This window comes from Moschus berezovskii, chromosome 16 (assembly GCF_049115385.1).
Source record: "Moschus berezovskii isolate FMDL1 chromosome 16, NW_MosBer_1.0, whole genome shotgun sequence".
In the NCBI taxonomy this organism is placed as follows: Eukaryota; Metazoa; Chordata; class Mammalia; order Artiodactyla; family Moschidae; genus Moschus; species Moschus berezovskii.
The window spans coordinates 38335758-38357330 of NC_142475.1; the positions used below are offsets into that span (position 1 = coordinate 38335758).

At 41.7% G+C, this 21573-nt stretch overlaps 1 protein-coding gene across 2 annotated transcripts in view; it reads left to right on the forward strand.

The window, feature by feature from the left end:
* The window catches only part of TPD52 (tumor protein D52), a 132550-nt gene that overhangs the window by 30329 nt on the left and 80648 nt on the right, over positions 1 to 21573 (forward strand). Inside the window, exon 1 of one of the 2 annotated variants that reach the window (XM_055432466.2) lies at positions 3436 to 3709. The exons of the other annotated variant lie outside the window; for it this stretch is intronic. Coding sequence (XP_055288441.1) covers positions 3634 to 3709 — 76 coding nt within the window. The 5' untranslated portion in view covers positions 3436 to 3633. Of the gene's footprint in view, positions 1 to 3435; positions 3710 to 21573 lie in introns of those variants that run through there. 2 annotated transcript variants of the gene reach the window in all.

A 21573-nucleotide genomic window follows, 5' to 3' on the forward strand; every position in this document is an offset into this window, starting at 1 on the left:
ATCTTTGTCCTAATAGAAAATAAGCCATAAATATCAAGAGGGCCAAAAATGTCTTGTCAACTTTGACAATATCCACCTTTACAAGTCTTTGAGAGGAGATGTCAGTTCCTTACTCCATGGGCATTCCTGTAAGACTACCTGTGAGATTATTCCCTGAGAGTGAATAATACTAGAGAGAACCCAGGAGCAGTGTTCTGTAGTTCATGTAGACCATCCCTGGTACCATGTGGGTACCATCCAGCCATCCTTGGCCACCATCTTGAAAACCATCTTGTGGCTTTTGGAAGAGATGGCCTGGGGAGTAACAGGTGTGGAAAAGGTGCTGAGCTCTGCCATTGGAACCTATGGGGGCAGAGGGTGATGTCTAGGAGGTGAAATTGACATCACTGCTGTGTGAGCTCAGAGGGGTATGAATGGGATGTGAAATTAAACTTCAGACAGCTTAGTCTTGTGGGAAGTTACATTTTATACATAACTGTGCTCCCAGGTGGAAAGCAGTTTACATATAGAGCTATAGATCACACATGTGGGAGTTCAGAGGTTACTGCCGGTTGGGGAGCTGAGTCAGATTTGTGCATGCATGCATACGCACACTGTGTTTCGTCCCTGTAAATGCCTCTCTTGGCTTATTCCTCCTACCAAGATGAAAGAATTTGGAACAAATACTGGATTTTAAGGTTCAATTTGAAGTGTCCTCACTAGTTGGTATGATAGCGTTGAGCCCTCCACTTTTTTTCCATTTTTGCATCTTCTGGAAATAGAAGGTGTGGAAGTGTTAGTTTCCTAGAGGGCAGTGCAGCTAACCATTAATTAATGTGGAATTGTGTAGAGTTTGTTACCATATGTAACCAATTCAGATAGAGTAAGTGCAGGAGGTGTGTTGTCAGTGTGTGTGGTGTGTATCTAAGTGGGTGGCAGTGTTTAGATATCCTGCACTGTGGGTATTTTCTGTAGGCACTGGGGAAGCCATAGTCATTGTTACTTACAATGGATTACTTTCCAGAGCTTCGTTAATCTCTTTCAGGCCATTAAAAGCTTAGTGACTAATGAGTAAACCCACTAAATACTACCCTGTCTGAAAAAGGAGTTCATGTTCCTGGAAAAAGTGAAAAGCTGTTTTCTCTTGTTAACCTGGTGGAGCAGGGTGTTCCCAGTGGTTCAGGTTATATTAAGCACTTGGTGAGTAAGAGATGATGTGATTCTGGAGACAATTAGAGTGTTAAGTAATTAGAATTTTACCTCTCTTTAATTAAAAGTGTCTAACCCGTCTGGCCAAGCATCCGGGCAAAGTACTGGTACGTCTCCTCTTGAGCCTGGCTCCATTCCTACTTTGGCTTGACCTCAGGATAGCCCGGACAAGGGCTCACGTTTTCAACACTAAACAAAGAAAAAACATTTGCAGGGGCCATCCAACCAGTGTATGTGTGTCGCAGCTGGGCTAATGCTGACCAAATCTCCAGGGCCTTCTCATAAAACAAAGGCATGTTTTGTTGCGTTGAGGGTATAAATAGGCTTCCTTTCTTTTCCTTTCTCTAGGCAGATATAAAATTGCAATTGCTTAATGGTCACACACAGCCGGCTCACTGCGCTGGCTATGAGCTTCTTCCCTGGGGTGGAACAGTGGAGAAAGTGTGGGTCCAGTGAGAAGACTGGGAGTCAGAAGAGCTGGCCTGGGGGACCCGCTGGGGTAAATTTGTGGGTCAGGCACACACTCTTACACTTAAGGATCCTGGTTCATTGTAAAAGCCCTATATTTAACCTACCTGGATGCTTAAGAGTGTGGGAAATAAAAGTCCACCGAACGAAACCTAAAGAATGGACTTGGAGACACCGCGTGCAGCAGGAATCCAGGCTCTAATGACGGTTTGCAAGGTCGGGTGTCTGGTGGACAGGCACACCCAGAGTCGTTCTAGCAAGCAATTTATCCTCTAACACTCAAGTCCCTCCCCCAGTTCTTCATTGGCTGAGTACTGTGGGGTGAACCATCTTTCCAGGTGGCTCAATGGTAGAGTGTTTGTTTCCTCCCTCTTTATGGGCAGGCCCCTCCCTGACATCTTGTTTCCTCCTTTCCTGCGGACCTATTCCCATTATTATGTTTTGAATTCACCAATAAAATCAGCCTGCGTGAAAATCCTAGGCATCCCATCCTCCATCTGTTTGCCCAGACTTTCCAGTTTTGTAACCCTTACAGCTGCTACATCAGCCAGCTGTCACTCAAAGCTAGCTATCCTTGGAAATGGACCGCTTTAGATTTTTATTTCTTACAAGAGGATAGAAAAAAGCCGTGTATTAAGTGTGTTTTGTAAGCCATGAGGCACTATCCAAGTGTAAACTGCTCTTTTCTGTTGCTTGTTAATAGTTGTACTGAACTTTTCCCCCAACGGAAAGCCCTACCTCTGCCCTTTAAGTTACATTATGTCCAACAGTGAGTAATTATTAACCATTTTAATCTAGACCACATACTATACAGTTTTTTGATAGCATGAATGTTTTATAATTTTACGTGTTCTAAAGTTTGCATGTCTGAAACTGCAAAAAAATTGCAAATGGGTAAATGCATTTGGGTACAGGGTTTCTTTTAGAGCTGATGAAATGTTCTAACAGTAGATCGTGGTGAGAGTTTCATAGCTCTGTATAGATTAAAAACTACTGAATTGTACCCTTTTACAAGGCAGATTATTTGGTACGTGAATTTTGTCTAAGTAAAGCTGCCATTGAAAAATAAAGCAAAACACTGTCCTAAATGTTATCAACAAAAACCCCATCACCGCTGCCTCCGCACTAGTGTCTTGGATGTAGAGGCTGTTCAGTGCATATGGGTGACTCAGGGTTGAATAGTGTAAGTGAAATAACCTGAAGAAACACAGATAAATGAATGTGGAAGCAGGGCCTGCAGTGGTGGGGGTGAAACAACAGGGGGCCGTGCAGCGATGGGTAGGGACTCCTAGGGCAGGCTGGTATGGAGCTGAGGCAGGCTTTTGTAGACTGAAAAGATGCACAATGTTTGAGAGTTGCGAGTTAAGTTTTGTTTGGGGCAAAATGAGGACTGCAGCCCGGGAGTCAGTACCTCGGAGAATTCTGAGAGACTGTTCCAGAGAGGCAGTGGGGGGAGGTCAGTGTATGATTTTGATGAAGGAGGAGTTCAGTACAATCGAGCTCTCGTTTTACAGAAGGTTTTCTGCTAGTCACGAGGAGCTGCTGTCACCAAGAAGGGATTTAGTGCTTTTCTAGGTATGTTGGGAAGATCCCCTGGAGAAGGAAATGGCAACCCACTCCAGTATTCTTACCTAAAAAATCCCATGGATGGAGGAGCCTGGTGGGCTACAGTCCATGGGGTTGCAAAGAGTCAGACATGACTGAGTGATTTCACTGTTTCCACTATTTATATTATAGATATGAGGAGGTGCAAGAATTGGGATCATGAAATCAGTACCTGAAAATATCTGTCCAAAGACCTGTTCCGTCAGTTTCCTTGGAGCACGGAGTGCCTCGCTTTCCAGCCTGAATTCCCTCCGGGGTGTGCCGCAGGTCTGCAGCTGCAGCAGGACAGGCGTGTGGCAAATGCGCTTGTTGTTCAGTCGCTGGCAAATGCTCTTGGCAGGAGCCATTTTGTAGTTGACATTTTGTTGGGTGATGGGGGTCTTGCGGCGAGCGGTGGTGGTGATGGTGGATATTTGTCAAGGTGGCATAGAAGATGCATCACATCCAGGTGAGGAGCTGGGTGGGAGGGGCCGTGGCTGGTCTTGGGTGAAGGTCACCTGTGAGTCTCCTGTTTCACCGTTGGGAATGCTAGTATTTCATGGTCCAGATTCTGGGTACCTTTGCCTTCTAAATCCGGAAGCCAAGTGGTGACAGAGCAGGCTGAAGGCAGAGGAGGACTGACCACCACATCTTAGGAAGTTGGGGGAAAGGGGATGTGCTGAGTCACAAGTTCCTAATCTTCACAGTGTCCTTGAGCAGCCAGGTGAAGAACCCTTTCAGGTCCTCTGATAAACAAAAGCCAAGAAACGGGGTGAGGCCAGAAGGCAGAAGCCAGGCCTCCATCTGGGGTGGGAACCAAGATCTGGTTATGAGCTTCGAGACTGTGGTGTTCAGTGGCCTTTTGGGGTTCATCTTTAGCTCTTTCATTTGTGTATTCTTCTTTTTAAGTTCTTTTTTATTCATTTGGCTGTGTTATGGTTCGTTGTTTGGTCTTACTTGTGGCACACAGGGTCTTCATTACAGGATCTTTCATTCTTGCACACAGATGCTCTATTATGGCTCATGGGCTTAGTTGCTCCGAGGTGTGTGGGATCTTAGTTTCCTGACCAGGGGTCAAACTCGCGTCCCCTGCATTGCAAGGTGGATTCCTAACCACTGGACCACCAGGGAAGTCCCTATTCTTCTTTGTGGTCAATCTTGATGAGGAGTATATTTTCCATTCCCTAGTTGCAGTAGTCCTGTACAGATAGAGAAGGTATTGAATGCCTTTTCAGATGGACAGTTGCAAAGCAGAAACCACTCTGAGTTCTCCTCTAGCAGGACTGGAGCTGACTGCTCAATCTTAGGAAACTGTTTTCCTCCTCAAAGGGCCTTCTCATTCTCTTCCTGTTGGGTTTTATGCAGTAAGGATTGAGGAAAGATTGTGTCACTGTTCGTCTCTTATTGTCAGTCTCCTGGTTAACATAGTCTTCTACTGAGAAATATTTAAATTCTAAAGGACCAGACAGGTCCCTCCCTCAGACAATATGAACTAGCATCATAATTTACTCAGGACTCCTGAGAGTCCTGCCTATGAGGCCTTCTCACGAGCTTATTTATGTACTTAATGTTAAAGAGAAAAGATTTCAAACAGTACAAAGGGATATACAGTTAAATTAAATCTCTCACCTTCGACCCTGGTGGTTCAGAGGGGTAAAGAATCTGCTGCCTCCAATGCAGGAGAACTGGATTTGATCCCTGGGTTGGGAAGATCCCCTGGAGAAGAAAATGACAACCCACTCCAGTATTCTTGCCTGGAGAACTCTGTGGTCAGAGGAGCCTGGAGGGCCGCAGTTGATGGGGTAGCAAAGAGTCAGACAGGACTGAGCGACTAACCTTCGACCCATTTCTCAGAGACAGCTATCTTAATCAAGCTCCTTGGATGTCCTTCCAGAAATGTCTATGCAAGCAATGTGTATAAAAAATCCAAGTGGGGGACTTCCCTGGTGGTCCAGTGGTTAAGACTCTGTGCTTCTAATGTACAGGGCACGGGTTTGATCCCTGGTCAGGAAACTAAGAGCCCACATGCCACACAGCCAAAATAAAGAAATCCAAATTGGAACATGTCATATGAATCAGTGTACACTTTGACTAATCTGACTGCAAATGTGCTGTGCTGTGCCAAGTCGCTTCAGTCATGTCCAACTGTTTGTGACCCCAGGGACTGTAGCTCACCAGGCTCCTCTGTCCATGGGATTCCCCAGGCAAGAATACTGGAGTGGGCTGCCGTATCCCTTCTCCAGGGGATCTTCCCAACCCAGGGGTTGAACCTGGGTCTCCTGCATTGCAGGCGGGTTCTTTAACACTGAGCCACCAGGGAAGCCTCACTGTGGTATAACTCATAAAATAGATAATTTACCTGGAAATTCACTAGCTTTAAGTGTACAGTTCAGTGACTTTTAGTAAACTTAGAGTTGTGCAACTATCACCACAACCCAATTTTAGAACCTTTTCATCTGCCTTCTCTATTTGCAGCCCCTCCACATTCTCACCCCCAGGCAACCACTAATCTGCTTTCTGTCTCTGTAGATTGATTGTACTCTTCTTAACTGCAACCAGCAGTCCATTTTGTGGAAGTACGAAAATATGTTTACTGTCTTCTATCCAAGCAAATTTAGTTTTTTGCTGATGTTTTATTTTGCTGCCTTCCTGCTTCCTTTTTAAAAAACATTTAACAAGATTGAATATTTGCCTTTGAGTCAAACTTGATAAGAATGATAAGGGAATTTTAGCGAGGGTTGTGTGTGGATTTTCCAGTCTCTAGCATTAGGACTGGAAGAAGAATTTTAGGGCCTGGGTGATTATCTGCATTTGAATAAAACTGCCTGAGGTTGTCCTTGATTAGGTGGAAGCCCAAGTATTAATGTGTAGTTTATGAATGTGGGGAAGTGGAACAGAGAATTTACATGTCATTGGGGCTGAGTGAAATTTATGATGTCAACTTTTCTTTTTTTTTTACTTTCTAACTCGGAGGATTCCTGGAGTTGCTGAGTGTTCAGTAGTATGTCACAGGATATATTTTTCACACCAAATGTTGGGACTCATTTTTGGGTGTAGATTCTGACCTTTTTTTTTTTTTTAAAGTAGAACAAAATAATACTAAAATGCCTTGCACATTGTAATGGTAAACACTTTTTTCTGAAAAGTCAGTTTTAATTGTAAATTATGTGTGTATGTGGGGGTTTCCCTGATGTCTCAGATGGTAAAGAATCTGCCTGCAATGTGGGAGACCTGGGTTCAATACCTGGGTTAGAAAGATCCCCTGAAGAAGGGAATGGCTACCTTCTCTAGTATTCCGTATTAGGGAATTCCATAGAGGAGAATTCCATAGAGGAGCCTGGCAGGCTACAGTCCATGGAGTCGCAAAGTGTCAGACATGAATAAGCGACTAAGCTCACAGAGCGCATGTGTGCTGTAATTAGCAAAACAGACTTCTCATCCTCAGAATAATAGTTTCATAATAATGAAGAGAAACATGACAGTCATGCTGAGTATAAATTGGGTCAGTTGGGCAACTTATTTCCCCGTACTGCATGCATGCATGCTCAGTCGTGTCTGATTCTTTGCGACCCCATGGACTGTAGCCCACCAGGCTCCTCTGTCCATAGAGTTTTTCAGGCAGGAATACGTGTGGGTTGCCACTTCCTCCTCCAGGGGATCGTCCCGACCCAGGGATCAAACCCATGTCTCTTATGTCTCCTGCATTAGCTGGCAGTTCTTTACCACTGGCACCACAGGTGAGCCGTTTTGGACATCTCAGAAGTCTACTTTGCTGATCCTCCCTCAGCATCTCAACATGAAGCTTTCTTCTTGGCCCTGCGCACCTTTGTTGTGACTCTCTCCTTAGGTTATCTTGCCCAGGACCATGGCTTTAATTGCCATTCAGTCACTGACTCTTACAACTGCAACCGCTTCCCCCTTCAGTGGTTTCCAGAAGGCACTCTGCATGTGAGTGGGAACAAAAATAACTAAAGTCTTGGGGAAAAGTCTGGGGGAACTTCCGGGTAAACTGCTTTCTTCCTGGAACTCTCAAAATTTTTTTCCTTTTGTGGCCCTTGGATGGAGTGATAATTTATTTTGAATGGTGAAAACAGTTGAAACATGTTAAAATGGTTCCTTAATGAAACCTTCTTTTCCTTAATGAAACATGAAATCAGATACTTTTTTCCATCTTTTAGTTGATATTGTAGGGCTTCCCAGGTGGCGCTAGTGGTAAAGAACCTGCCTGCTGGTGCAGGAGACGTAAGAGATGTGGGTTCGATCCCTGGATCAGGAAGATTCCCTGGAGAAGGGCATGGCAACCCACTCCGGTATTCTTGCCTGGAGAATCCCGTGGACAGAGGAGCCTGGCAGGCTGCAGTCTGTGGGTCGCACAGAGTCAGAAACGACTGAAACCACTTAGCAAGCACACATGTAGTGTGAATTGAAGACTGTCATTGGAAGAAAATATTCCTGATGGGCTGGATGAAGGGTTACTGCTGACCTGGAGGGCAGGCGAGGTTCAACTAGACATCTCTGCCCCATCCAGCTGGTAGCTCTGCGTATTAAGGTTTAACTGATACCACAGACTGTTACTTCAGTCTACAAGCTTGCAGAATTGTTTCTAGTGTATTACTTGTGATTTTTTGACTTCATATGGCCCATTTCAGTTGAGAGGGTATCTACAAATCCCTGCTCTGGGCAAAAAGAGGGCTTTGGAGAACAGATGTGAAACTGCTAACTGAAGAGAATGGTCAGTTTATGGGATGTGATGGGGGTGTATGCAGGGGACTAAGGATCTTCAGTGCTACATTAACGAGTAAATCAGATCCTAGGGGCATTGGGGAGGAGAAGGCAATGGCAAGCCACTCCAGTACTCTTGCCTAGAAAATCCCATGGACAGAGGAGCCTGGTGGGCTACAGTCCATGGGGTCGCTATGAGTCGGACACGACTGAGCGACTTCACTTTTACTTTTCACTTTCATGCATTGGAGAGGGAAATGATGACCCACTCCGGTGTTCTTGCCTGGAGAATCCCAGGGATGGCGGAGCCTGGTGGGCTGCCGTCTATGGGGTCACACAGAGTCAGACATGACTGAAGTGACTTAGCAGCAGCAGGGGTATTAGGGAGCCTTTGTGGGCTTTTATGCTGTGCTGTAATATGATCTGCTTCCCTTGTGGCTCAGCTGGTGAAGAATCCACCTGCAATGTGGGAGACCTGGGTTCGATCCCTGGGTTGGGAAGATCTGCTGGAGAAGGGAACAGCTACCCACTCCAGTATGCTGGCCTGGAGAATTCCATGAACTGTACAGTCCGTGGGGTCGCAAAGAGTTGGACACGACTGAACGACTTTCACTTGTGTTATAATATGATCTGGCCTTTGCCCAAGCATTGAAAAATGAGAGTTTTTAAAAAGTGGTTCTATGCAGCCTGTAATATAGACTCCATGTGCCTTTGTCTGTGTCAGTTGCCTCGCTCACTCTTGCCACTCTTATCATCATGTCTTTTCAAACTTGGACAGTGTCTCCAAGCCCCATATTCAGCCCCTGCCTCGTCTTCCTCCCACCACAAGCTCTTGCTTCTTTCACCCAAATCTGAGCCAGTTACACGTAACCCTCTCACCTTCTTAACTTTAAACATTCATCACTTGCCCTGTTCAGGTGTGAAGTATGTGAGCCGACCGTCCTCTTATCCAGGGTACACATTTAGAAATACAGCGAGAGAATTGGGGTTTCAGAGGAACACAGTTCAGTTCAGTTCAGTCGCTCAGTCATGTCTGACTCTCTGCGACCCCATGAATCACAGCACGCCAGGCCTCCCTGTCCATCACCAGCTCCCGGAGTTCACTCAAACTCATGTCCACAGAGTCGGTGATGCCATCCAGCCATCTCATTCTCGGTCGTCCCCTTTTCCTCCCGCCCCCAACCTTTCCCAGCATCAGAGTCTTTTCCAGTGAGTCAACTCGTTGCATGAGGTGGCCAAAGTATTGCAGTTTCAGCCTCAGCATCAGTCCTTCCAATGAACACCCAGGATCGATCTCCCTTAGAATGGACTGGTTGGATCTCCTTTTGGTACAAGGGACTCTCAAGAGTCTTCTCCAACACCACAGTTCAAAAGCATCAATTCTTCAGCGATCAGCTTTCTTCAGAGGAACACAGGATGCTTCTAACTTCTAGCCCTTCCAGTTGTTGAAGTCAGTGAAGTCAGCTGCATGGACCCTGGAATGTGGTGAATTGTGATTTTGGGGGAAAAAATAAAACAATGCCACCAAAAGCATAAAGATAGAAGACGAGAGCAAAGAAAAGCTACAAGCACTTAGATAACTCAGCCAACAAACTCCAGCATTGACATTTCTGTGGCTGACTTGCTGTTCCCAGTGCCTGGGAGATTGTTCCTGCTGGAGCTTTAGCTGATTTGGCAAAGCTGGCATGTGAGTTTCAATACAAATTTGGTGGATATATAACTTTCAGTTTAGTAATGTTTAATTTTAATGTAAAGGATACGCTTTAATTATTTTAGTATTTTATAATTAGACATTTGCTTAATATTTTGTGTCCGGTTGTGATTTTTAAAAAGAATAGCAATTATGCAAAATTTTCCTTTTTAAGGATTCACGTTTTGAGGTATGAGTGGTGAAGTGAAGTTATTCACTCAGTCATGTCTGAATCTTTGCGACCCCGTGGACTGTGGCCTGCCAGGCTCCTCTGTCCATGGAATTCTCCAGGCAAGCATACTGGAGTGGGTTGCTATGCTCTTCTCCAGGGGATCTTCCCAACCTTGGGATTGAACCTGGGTCTCCTGTGCTGCAAGTGGATTTTTTAACCATCTGAGCCACCAGGGAAGCCCTGAGATATGAGTGGTAGGAACAATTAAGAGCCTAATAAATAAATTCATGTATTTATTACTGATGAAAAATGAATTTATTACTGATGAGAAGTCGTTAGTTTTCCCTGCCACTCATACCTCATACGGTGATGAGAATGAGGATCCTGCTTGTACACTTTCACTCTCTCAAAAATAAGTGAAGGAATGTATCAACCAAAAATTTACCTGTTACAAGACATTCAAGCAGACTTGAAAGGTTTAAAGATTTAAAAGATGCAATAATTTATATATTTTATAGATGAAATATAACATTATATTGGGTGACCGTATTCTGGTAGTATTCTACCCTTACCACCCAAAAATCAAGAAGGAAAAATGATCTGGAGAAAGTTAAAAGCATGAAAGAGGTGAAGGAATGAGTGTTTTAAAATTTTTTGCAAATTTTGATGAATAAGATAAAACATTCAATGACAAATGATTATCTGTGCATGTAAGACAGAAGAAATGGAATGTACCTGAAATTCACAGTCAGATGTTCTACTTACTGAAAACAGAATTTACCATTATAAAGTATGACAATGTCTTTCCCTTCAGAGTATAAAGATGAATAAAAATCAGAATAAAAGCTAAAGGTTAAAAAAAATTCATTTTATGAATTCTAAAGCTTAATATGTACAGAATGAACAAATTTCAAGTAAAATAAGAAATGCTGAAATATAGTAGGGCATTATAAATGAGATTACCGTTTCTTCTGTTTGTACAAGATGGTCAGTAGAACTATGGACAGCTGGCAGTTTGTTTAAGGTCATCTTTCACATATTCAGCAGATATCTGCTTTCATGAATTATTTTTTAGTGATTGTACAACAACAGCATCCAAAAAATCAAATAGCATGAAGGAGTATAAGGTGAAAAACAAAAACATCCCCATCTATTTTCTGACCCCAGTCCCATGTCTGAGAGAGAACAGCTGTTAATGATTTAATATTTATCTTTATATTTTATATGATATATCAACATGTGTGTGTATGTGTGTACTCACACGTGTGTTTGTTTAGAAATCAGGAATGGGACCTGTATTTGTCAGGTTATAGGCTGTAGGATGACACCTGTTACCATCTCAAAATTTAGGGGATTTCCCAGTAAAATTTTGAATCTCATATAATGGTCAAGTGTGTAGTGTCTTGGCTGGGTGGTGCTCCTTGGCAGCTTTGTATTAAGCAGAATCTTGGGGACCCAGGCTCCTTCCGTCTGGTAGCTTTACTCGAACCTGTAGGGATATGAAAGAGAGAACTCCAGAGATCTCACAGGAGGTTTTTCTGGGCCAGGTCTGAAGGTGGCAGGCGTCACTTTCACACACGTTCTGTTAGCCAGTTTCAGTCACATACTCCACATGTCTGCAGGGCAGCCTGGGAAATGTAGTCTGGCCATATGCCCTGGAGGAAGAAGAGATGTGATTTAGTAAACAAACAGAAGTCTCTGCCATAGCAGTTTTTTTTTCCATTCATTTTAGCAATGTGATGAGACATGTTTTCGTATTGACATTTACAGCAATCTCACTTTAAAAATGGAGTCAGACTAGTCTGTTGCATAGCAGTATCCTAATGACGCTGTTTTCCTCCCTTCTTCATAATCAACAGTGCTATAAGGATAACCTCATGTATGATGTAAGTATACTAATAGGATAAACTTGTATAATTGTTGAACTATAAGGTCTGTATTTAACATTTTTGTAGATATTATCAAATACGAGCAAGAAATTTGCAATAGTGTGTCTTCAGTAGTGAATCAAAGAGCTTGCCTGGGGTCTCAGTGATAAAGAATCCACCTGCTAATGCAGGAGACCATAGGTTCAATCCCTGGTCTGGGAAGATCCCACATGCTGCAGAACAACTTTAAGCCCATGAACCACAATTATTGGGGCTGTGTTCTGGAGCCCGGGAGTCACAGCTACTGAGCCCATGTGCTGCAACTTTTGAAGCCCCTGTGCTCTAGAGCCCATAACAAAGAGGCTGCTGCATGAGCACTGCAGCTAGAGAGCAACCCCTGCTTGCTGCAACTAGAGGAAAGCCTGCACAGCAGGGAAGACTCAGCACAGCCAAAATAAATTTTTTTTTAATTTAAAAATTCATTAAATTAAGAAAAAATAAGTGACCCAGAGTGCCTGTTGTCCATCTCCCCAATATTATCAAACTTTCCACGTAGAAGTTTTCTTTTTCTTACTGGTTTAAATAATTTCTTTTAACATTAAGAAAATTACCTCTTTGCTTGTCACATAGTCCAAATACCTACCCAGTTATTTAACTTTTGACTTTGTTTATGGTTCGGTTCAGTTCAGTGCAGTCTCTCAGTCGTGTCCGACTCTTTGCGACCCCATGAATCACAGCACGCCAGGCCTCCCTGTCCATCACCAACTCCTGGAGTTCACTCAGACTCATGTCCATCGAGTCGGTGATGCCATCCAGCCATCTCATCCTCTGTCGTCCCCTTCTCTTCCTGCCTCCAATCCCTCCCAGCATCAGAGTCTTTTCCAGTGAGTCAACTCGTCGCATGAGGTGGCCAGAGTATTGGAGTTTCAGCTTTAGCATCAGTCCTTCCAATGAACACCCAGGACTGATCTCCTTTAGAATGGACTGGTTGGATCTCCTTGCAGCCCAAAGAACTCTCAAGAGTCTTCTCCAACACCACAGTTCAAAAGCATCAATTCTTCGGCGATCAGCTTTCTTCACAGTACAACTCTCACATCCATACATGACCACGGGAAAAACCATAGCCTTGACTAGACAGACCTTTGTTGGCAAAGTAATGTCTCTGCTTTTTAATATACTATCTAGGTTGGTCATAATTTTCCTTCCAAGGAGTAAGCGTCTTTTAATTTCATGGCTGCAATCAGCATCTGCAGTGAGTTTGGAGCCCAAAAAAAGTCTGACACTCTTTCCACTGTTTTTCCATCTATTTCCCATGAAGTGATGGGACCAGATGCCATGATCTTTGTTTTCTGAATGTTGAGCTTCAAGCCAACCTTTTCACTCTCCTCTTTCACTTTCATCAAGAGGCTTTTGAGTTCCTCTTCACTTTCTGCCATAAGGGTGGTGTCATCTGCATATCTGAGGTTATTGATATTTCTCCCGGCAATCTTGATTCCAGCTTGTGCTTCTTCCAGCCCAGCGTTCCTCATGATGTACTCTGCATATAAGTTAAATAAGCAGGGTGACAATATACAACCTTGACGTACTCCTTTTCCTATTTGGAACCAGTCTGTTGTTCCATGTCCAGTTCTGACTGTTGCTTCCTGACCTGCATACAGGTTTCTCAAGAGGCAGGTCAGGTGGTCTGGTATTCCCATCTCTTTCAGAATTGTTTATGGTAGATATTTCCAAATAGAAGTTATGAATCTTCATGAGGTAACGTTTGTCCATCTTTTCCTTTGTAACTGAGTTTTCTGTCATATTGGAAAGTCCTTTCAACTCCAAAATTAATTCTGAAAAATTTCATAATATATTTTATAGATGGAAGAAATGTACAAAATAAATGTACAAGAAAATATACAATTATTTTTTTCACCTGGAATGTTTTTGTGTATAACAAATTACTGAGGTGGGAAATGAAGCTTTATGGTATATGATGTGAGTTTTTCCTAATGGCTATCAGGTTGTTTCTGCCAATTATTGAATAAACTGTCATTTCTTTGCTTCTGCAGCTAGCTATCTTGATAAAGTCAAATAACATCTTCAGTTATTGATGGCACTTCTTTAATGAATGTATGCAGGCATTAAAATAATTTATTTGCAGCAAAGTGAAATTGATTTGAGTAAAGTGTGTGTTCAGTCCTAGCATGGCTCCATTTTTTGTGAGTCGAGAATTTTACTTGTATAATTAGAGAAAAAGAACCATTAGCTCTGTACTTATGCTGTCATACACATCTTCTGAGTTTATAAGTAATTAGATTTTGTGAATATGTGAACATTCTGTTAATTTTTTGTCAGTCTGTTTCATTTTACAATTATATTCATGCTTTTATAAAATGATTATCAAATTATCAAAATAAATGTAAGCAAAGTGAAAGTACAAAAGGCAGGAAGAATGTAATCTATCAAAAACATTCAGGCCATAAAGTGAAAATTAAGAGCTGGAGGATGTTAAAATGTTGCAAGTTGTATCAAAAAATTCTTTAAATGTACAATTAGCTGCTGAATCAGTTAGTTGACAGTGGTTTCTACTTGTGACTTTATTTAAAATTTCTTTTAATGTACTATCTTGAATGAAAATATTCTGAAGACTTTAAAAGCAAAATTTTAAACTTTTGTCTTCAGAAGCATTATTTCAGTCAGAGAGAAATAATAGCTATATTTAAAATCGATTTGGAAAGAATAGAGAGTGTTTGCACAGATCATCTCAAAAGGTTTCAAAATAAAAACAAAAGCAAATTAAAGAATGAAATCTTTCCCTTTTGAAGAGAAGAATAGAACCTGAAATAATAATGAACTGTGGCATTTTGGATACACATTTTCCCCTTTCTCAAAATAATAAGATTTATATTCTCATGCATGGATATAGATTTGTTTTCAGGCTTTCAGAAATTAATTAGAGCAAAATGGAGGCAACATATGAATTATCTAAATAAACAAAATACACGTTTAATAAAACAAACATCAAAGGAGTAGGAGAATTTTAGATTCTATGAGTGTGAGCATTTGATTTTATTGAAACTGTGCAGTGCTCAGCTTATCTATATTTGTCACCTTGTTAGTACAGGTTCTCTGTTTACTTAGTGTGGTAAACAGCATGTATGTATGTATGGCTTATTTCCTAGAGTGAATGTATACTACTTGATGTGACTATTCAGGGCAGCCAATGGAGAGTGCTCATTTCCTTCTAACATACTCATGTGGACCATGGGTGCTGATTCTGGGATGGGATTTGTTTCTCTTCTTTTTTTTTTCTAGCCATGCTGTGTGGCTTGTGGGCTTTCAACCAGGGACTGAACCTTGACCCTGCCACCAAAAGCATGAGTCCTAACCATTGGATAGCCAGGGAAATCCCTGGGATGGGATTTCTTCTCTAAACTAATAGAGCATGTGGCTGTGAATGGTTTTATATAGAACTGTGTTGTATCACCTTAGACACTGTTACTGAGTCTAAGCTCATACTGCTCGCTGTATGACAAGCCAGTAAATCAAGATGTGTGGTGTTGGGGCAAGGAATAGCGACTTTATTTAGAAAGCCAGCACACCAAGAGGGTGATGGACTAATATCCCAAAGAACCATTTTGTCCGGGTTTGAATGCTAGTTTCTTTCTTTTAAAAAAAAAATTTATTTATTTATTTATGTGGCTGTGGTGGGTCTTAGTAGTGGCATGGAAGATCTTTAGTTGTGGCATGTGGGATTTAGGGATCACCAGTGATCAAACTCAGGCCCCCTACATTGGGAGTGTGGAGTTTTAGCCACTGGACCACCAGGGAAGTCCCTGGATGCTAGTTTCTTTTTATAACAAAGAAGGCTAGGTAAGGAGATAAAGTAAAAAGGTAATAAGTTGTTGCAAATATTTCATGGTTCTAGTCAGACTCTGAAGGGGATATGTAAATTTCTTTTTTCTTGCAGCAGATGTGCTGGTCAGGCTGTTTCCTGTTAGCTGAACAAAGGTATTTTAGCTTTACACTCAGGCATGGGAGGCATTGTTCCTAGAGACAGGCCATCATATATACTTTATAGGCAACATCCCATTAGTGATTAACTTAAATGTGTCTGACTCTTTGCAACCCCATGGACTGTAGCCTGACGGGCTCCTATGTCCATGGAATTCTGCATGCTAGGATACTGGAGTGGGTTGTCATTCCCTTCTCCAGGGGATCTTCCCAACTAGGAATCAAAACTGGCTCTCTTGCCTTGCAGGAAGATTCTTTACCATCTTAGCCACCAGGGAAGCCCCATAGCAAGAGTAATAGGCCATAAAGTTTGAAGTATAAGAAATGGATCCAGTATGGAGTCAGATTTGTTATTCCCTATTGCAGGATGGACAATGATTAATAGTTTATCTTTAAAACGTGCTGTGTTTTCATATTTCATATTTAAACTTGTAACCATTCCAGCAATCTTTCGGACCTTAAACTAAAATTGGGATGACATCATAGAAATGAACAATTATTAAAATACTGTATTTTATTGATTCTAAAATTGGGGTACATACCATAGTCAGTAGCATCTGAGATAAGATGAAATGCAGACATTTTTTTTCTAATGAAAAGGACAGATTAATTTTGAAAAACATTAACTTCAGATCTCTCAAAATTTTTGACTTGCTTATTCATCACTGCCTGGAAAAAGAAAGACCCATATCATCTCTCCCTTACCCTGCACTAGGGTTGCATCTTCATCTCTACCTGAGATTCTCTTGCTCTTCAGTCAGCCTTTCCCTGTTTTGAACCTTCCCTCTTCCATTTCTGATAAACTAATACCTCTGACTCCAGTGGTTCTTGAATCAGCTGCACATTAGCACCCTCAGGGGAACTTTTAACGATGACTGATGTCTGTCTCAGGTGGAGAACCATTGTTTCATCTGTGAAACATGCCCGCAGTCCCTTCTTTGCCCATTGGTCCCTCTCCAGTACTGTCTATTATTTTACCTCTGTTTCTGCAAAGTTCTCCAGAGAGAGGGCAGCTATCATAGTCTTCACTTCCTCAGCTTTTGGTCTTGGTTGGGTCTAGGAACTTCACCACTTTTCTGAAGTGCTGTTGCCAAAATCGTCAGTCACCACCTGCTTGCCTCTGATTTTTCCTTCCTTAGTTTACTGGGCATTTCTGTTGTGTTGAACACCACTGCCCATTCCTTTTCTTGAAACTCCTATTTCCTAATCTTTCTAGGTGTTGAACTTTCCCAGTGCTCCTCATACCTCCTTGACCAGGACTTAAAGACTCTACATTCTCTGTCCATCACTTAAAGATTCCTTTCCTTGCCCCCTTGCATATGCTCCTTTAGAGAGCTTATATGTCCTCACATTTTCAGCTACCAGTGTATGCGAACATAAACCTATTTCCTTGGTTATTCTGTCAGTATCATAATCTTATTTCCAACTTGTGCCTTCTCAAATTGCTCCTCCATTGTAATCAGAGGGACTCATCTAAGATGGACATCTAGATTGTCACCTCTTTACTTTCCATCACCTACATTTGTCTCCTGTCACCTCTCTAACTTTCCATCACCTACATTTATCTCCTGTCACCTCGTTACTTTCCATCACCTACATTTGTCTCCTGTCACCTCTCTAACTTTCCATCACCTACATTTGTCTCCTTAACCCCCTTTCCCACTCCCATTGTCTTTCTTGAGTCTCAGCTGGTCTCTCCTGCCCTGAGGACCTGAGTGGTGCCCGTGACCACTGTGTTTGCTATGCTTGTTCCTCGTCTGCTCTTCTTTGGAGGCAGAAGTCAGAATTCTGAGCTTGGCAGTAAAGGTTCTCCAGACCTTGCTTTCTAGTAAACCAATTTGCTTATTGTTCTGGAACTGTCATGTCCTTGTTTATTGCCATTCATTAAACCCAAATGCTGCTTCCTGTTCAATGCCTTTTTCCCTCTGTGCATTCTTGGTTTAATCTTGTTTTCTGTGTTGTTTTGAGATGCAGTGGGTTGTAATAGAGAAAGACATTGTTATAATGTAAGATCTGATTTCTAGTTCTCAGGACATTTTAGCCAAATGAAATAATTGATTTGATTTTCAATTTTCTCATCTATGGGCTTCCCTGGTGGCTCAGATGGTAAAGAGTCTACCTTCAGTGCAAGAGACCTGGGGTCATTCCCTGGGTCGGGAAGATTCCCCTGGAGAAGGAAATGGCAACCTACTCCAGTATTCTTGCCTGGAGAATCCCACGCACAGAGGCGCCTGGCCAACCCCAGTGCATGGACCTCAAAGAGTTGGATAAGACTGAATGACTTAACACTTTCACACTTTCACTTCCTCATCCCTAAAATGGTATTAATGATGAAACATAGTTGTCCAGGGTTTTTTTTTTGGAAGGCTTAAGTGAGATAGTATGCTGAAAGCACAAGGGGAATCTTTAAAATAGAAATAATAATGATGAACATAGTGAAAGTGAAAGTCACTCAGTTGTGTCCAGCTCTTTGCAACTCTGTAGACTATACAGTCCATGGAATTCTCCAGGCCAGAATGCTGGAGTGCATAGCCTTTCCCTTATCCAGGGGATTTTCCCAACCCAGGGATCAAACCTATGTCTTGCTCATTGCAGGCGGATTCTCTACCAGCTGAGCCACAAGGGAAGCCCAAGTATACTGGAGTGGGTAGCCTATCCCTTTTCCAGTGGATCATCCTGACCCAGGAATTGAACCGGGGCCTCCTACATTGCAGGCGGATTCTTTACCAACTGAGCTATGTGGGAAGCCCATGATGAACATAATTCCTTTATTATTAATTATATAATTAATAATAATTGAAAAAGACTTATTAGCTGAGGCTCTTGGAAGTCGGGTGGAGATCAGTAAAACTCTTCCAAATGAATAAAGAAAAGGGGAAAAGTCAGACTGGAACCCTATCTGTAAACCTGGCTATCTGTGTGAACTCAAGGAAAGAAAAAGTGATCAACCAACACAAATTTTGCATCTTAAATACAACCTGGTGAAGTCCTGGCTTGATTTGTTTTGGAATTAATTTCAGGCATTTTTACTGAGAATGCAAGCCCAGTAGGAGCTCCTTGTAACAAACATATGGAGTTCAGGGGGAGATAGTTGTGGTTACATTTTCTGAGTGGCTCCTGAGGTCTCTAAGAACCATTTGGCCGATCTGTTGGGGGTTGGCTATTTTTATACAGTGTATTTGTTAGTTTTGCATCATGGTGTTCATGAGGAGTAATGACTGCATTAAGTAAGAGTAACCCTAAGACTTTCTGAGAGCTCCTTACACAAACCTCCAGTCTGTGTGACCATCATCTTTGAACTGAATTCAATAATGTGACCTCTTATGCTGCACAGAGAAGGATTCTGTCACTTCATGGGCATTTGGGACTCCTGTCATGCCTTGCTTTTCTGGGACCATGAAAGGGTGGCAGTTTTGACTTGTTCACCTTAAATAATCCTTAGTTTTAAATTGATTATCCATTCTTAGTGGAAAATGGTAGAGTATTAATTTTTATCTTCTTGTACCTGACTGGGTATACACAAATTTGTGTAGGTAAAGAAAGAGAAAAACAACATAAATCAATTTGAGTGTTTACTTTAATATGAAGTTTTTGTTTTAAATACCACACACACATACATCTTTGTATTATAGGATGTGGTCATTGAAGCAAACATGCTCAATAGTTCTATGCTGAGAAATAGTCATCTCAGATTTTTTTAGCTGAAATTATTATAATCAGGTTTTTTTTTTTTAACTTTTTCTATGTTGAAAGCATTGCTTTTTTTTTTTTTTTTTTTTTACTATTATTAAGTTTCAGGTGTACTGCATCATTTGCTATCTGTATACGCCGTAGAGTGGTCACTGCCATAAGCCTAGTTACCAATCCATCACTATACAGTTGACCTCCTTCACTTACCCCTCTGGTAACCACTAGTCTGTTCTCTGTATCTATGAGTTTGTTTTTGTTTTATTTTGTTTGTTCCTATTTTGCTTGTTTTAGATTCCACTTATGACTGAAATCACATGGTATTTGTCTTTCCGCCATGTATTTATTTTAGTTTGTATAATACCTTTGGGTCCATCCAGGTTATAGCAGATGGCAATATTTCTTTCTTTTTTATGGCTGAGTAATATTCCATTGTAATATGGACTCAGTAGTTGTAGCTCTGGAGAAGGCGATGGCACCCCACTCCAGTACTCTTGCCTGGAAAATCCCATGTACAGAGGAGCCTGGTAGGCTGCAGTCCATGGGGTAGCTAAGAGTCGGACACGACTGAGTGACTTCGCTTTCACGTTTCACTTTCATGCATTGGAGAAGGAAATGGCAACCCACTCCAGTGTTCTTGCCTGGAGAATCCCAGGGACAGCGGAGCCTGGCGGGCTGCCGTCAATGGGGTCGCACAGAGTCAGACACGACTGAAGCAACTTAGCAGCAGCAGCTGTGGCTCACAAGCTTAGTTACCCTGTGGCATGTGGGATGTTCCCAGATCAGAGATCAAACCCATGCATTCTACATTGGCAGGCAGATTCTTAACCATTGAACTACCAGGGAAGTCCTGCAAACTACTTTTAAGTTTAAAGCTGTTCTTCACTGCTCTTCATATACATGTAAGAATATATATATACAATATTAATATTGTATATATATACAATATATATTATATTTGAGTTTTATCAACCTGTAATTCAATATATTCATTATTTTATTAAAAATGGTAATTTTGATTTTTTTATTTTAAGATACGTCTATTGAATTGTTATTACATGTATGGTTTAAAGAAGTATGTAAACTCCCTTTTGTTGTAAAAATTTTCTTGCACTGTCACTTGTGTTTTAAGTTTTCATGTAATAGAGTTTAAATTTTCATGTAACCAAATTTGTCAGCCTTTTAGTGACTTTACATTTTAGAAAAGTCATCACTCAAATTATGCAGGTAATCACTCAAATTATGCAGGTAACTCCTTATTGCCAAATTCAGACTTAAATTGAAGAAAGTAGGGAAAACCACTAGACCATTCAGATATGACCTAAATCAAATCCCTTATGATTATACAGTGGAAGTGAGGAATAGATTTAAGGGACTAGATCTGACAGATAGAGTGCCTGATGAACTCTGGATGGAGGTTCGTGACATTGTACAGGAGACAGGGACCAAGACCATCCCCATGGAAAAGAAATGCAAAAAACCAAAATGGCTGTCTGAGGAGGCCTTACAAATAGCTGTGAAAAGAAGAGAAGTGAAAAGCAAAGGAGAAAAGGAAAGATATAAGCATCTGAATGCAGAGTTCCAAAGAATAGCAAGGAGAGATAAGAAAGACTTCCTCAGCGATCAATGCAAAGAAATAGAGGAAAACAACAGAACAGGAAAAACAAGAGATCTCTTCAAGAAAATTAGAGATTCCAAGGGAACATTTCATGCAAAGATGGGCTCGATCAAGGACAGAAATGGTATGGACCTAACAGAAGCAGAAGATATTGAGAAGAGGTGGCAAGAATACACAGAAGAACTGTACAAAAAAGATTTTCACGACCAAGATAATCACGATAACGTGATCACTGACCTAGAGCCAGACATCTTGGAATGTGAAGTCAAGTGGGCCTTAGAGAGCATCACTACGAACAAAGCTAGTGGAGGTGATGGAATTCCAGTTGAGCTATTTCAAATCTTGAAAGATGACGCTGTGAAAGTGCTGCACTCAATATGCCAGCAAATTTGGAAGACTCAGCAGTGGCCACAGGACTGGAAAAGGTCAGTCTTCATTCAAATCCCAAAGAAAGGCAATGCCAAAGAATGCTCAAACTACCGCACAATTGCACTCATCTCACACGCTAGTAAAGTCATGCTCAAAATTCTCCAAGCCAGGCTTCAGCAATATGTGAACCGTGAACTCCCAGATGTTCAAG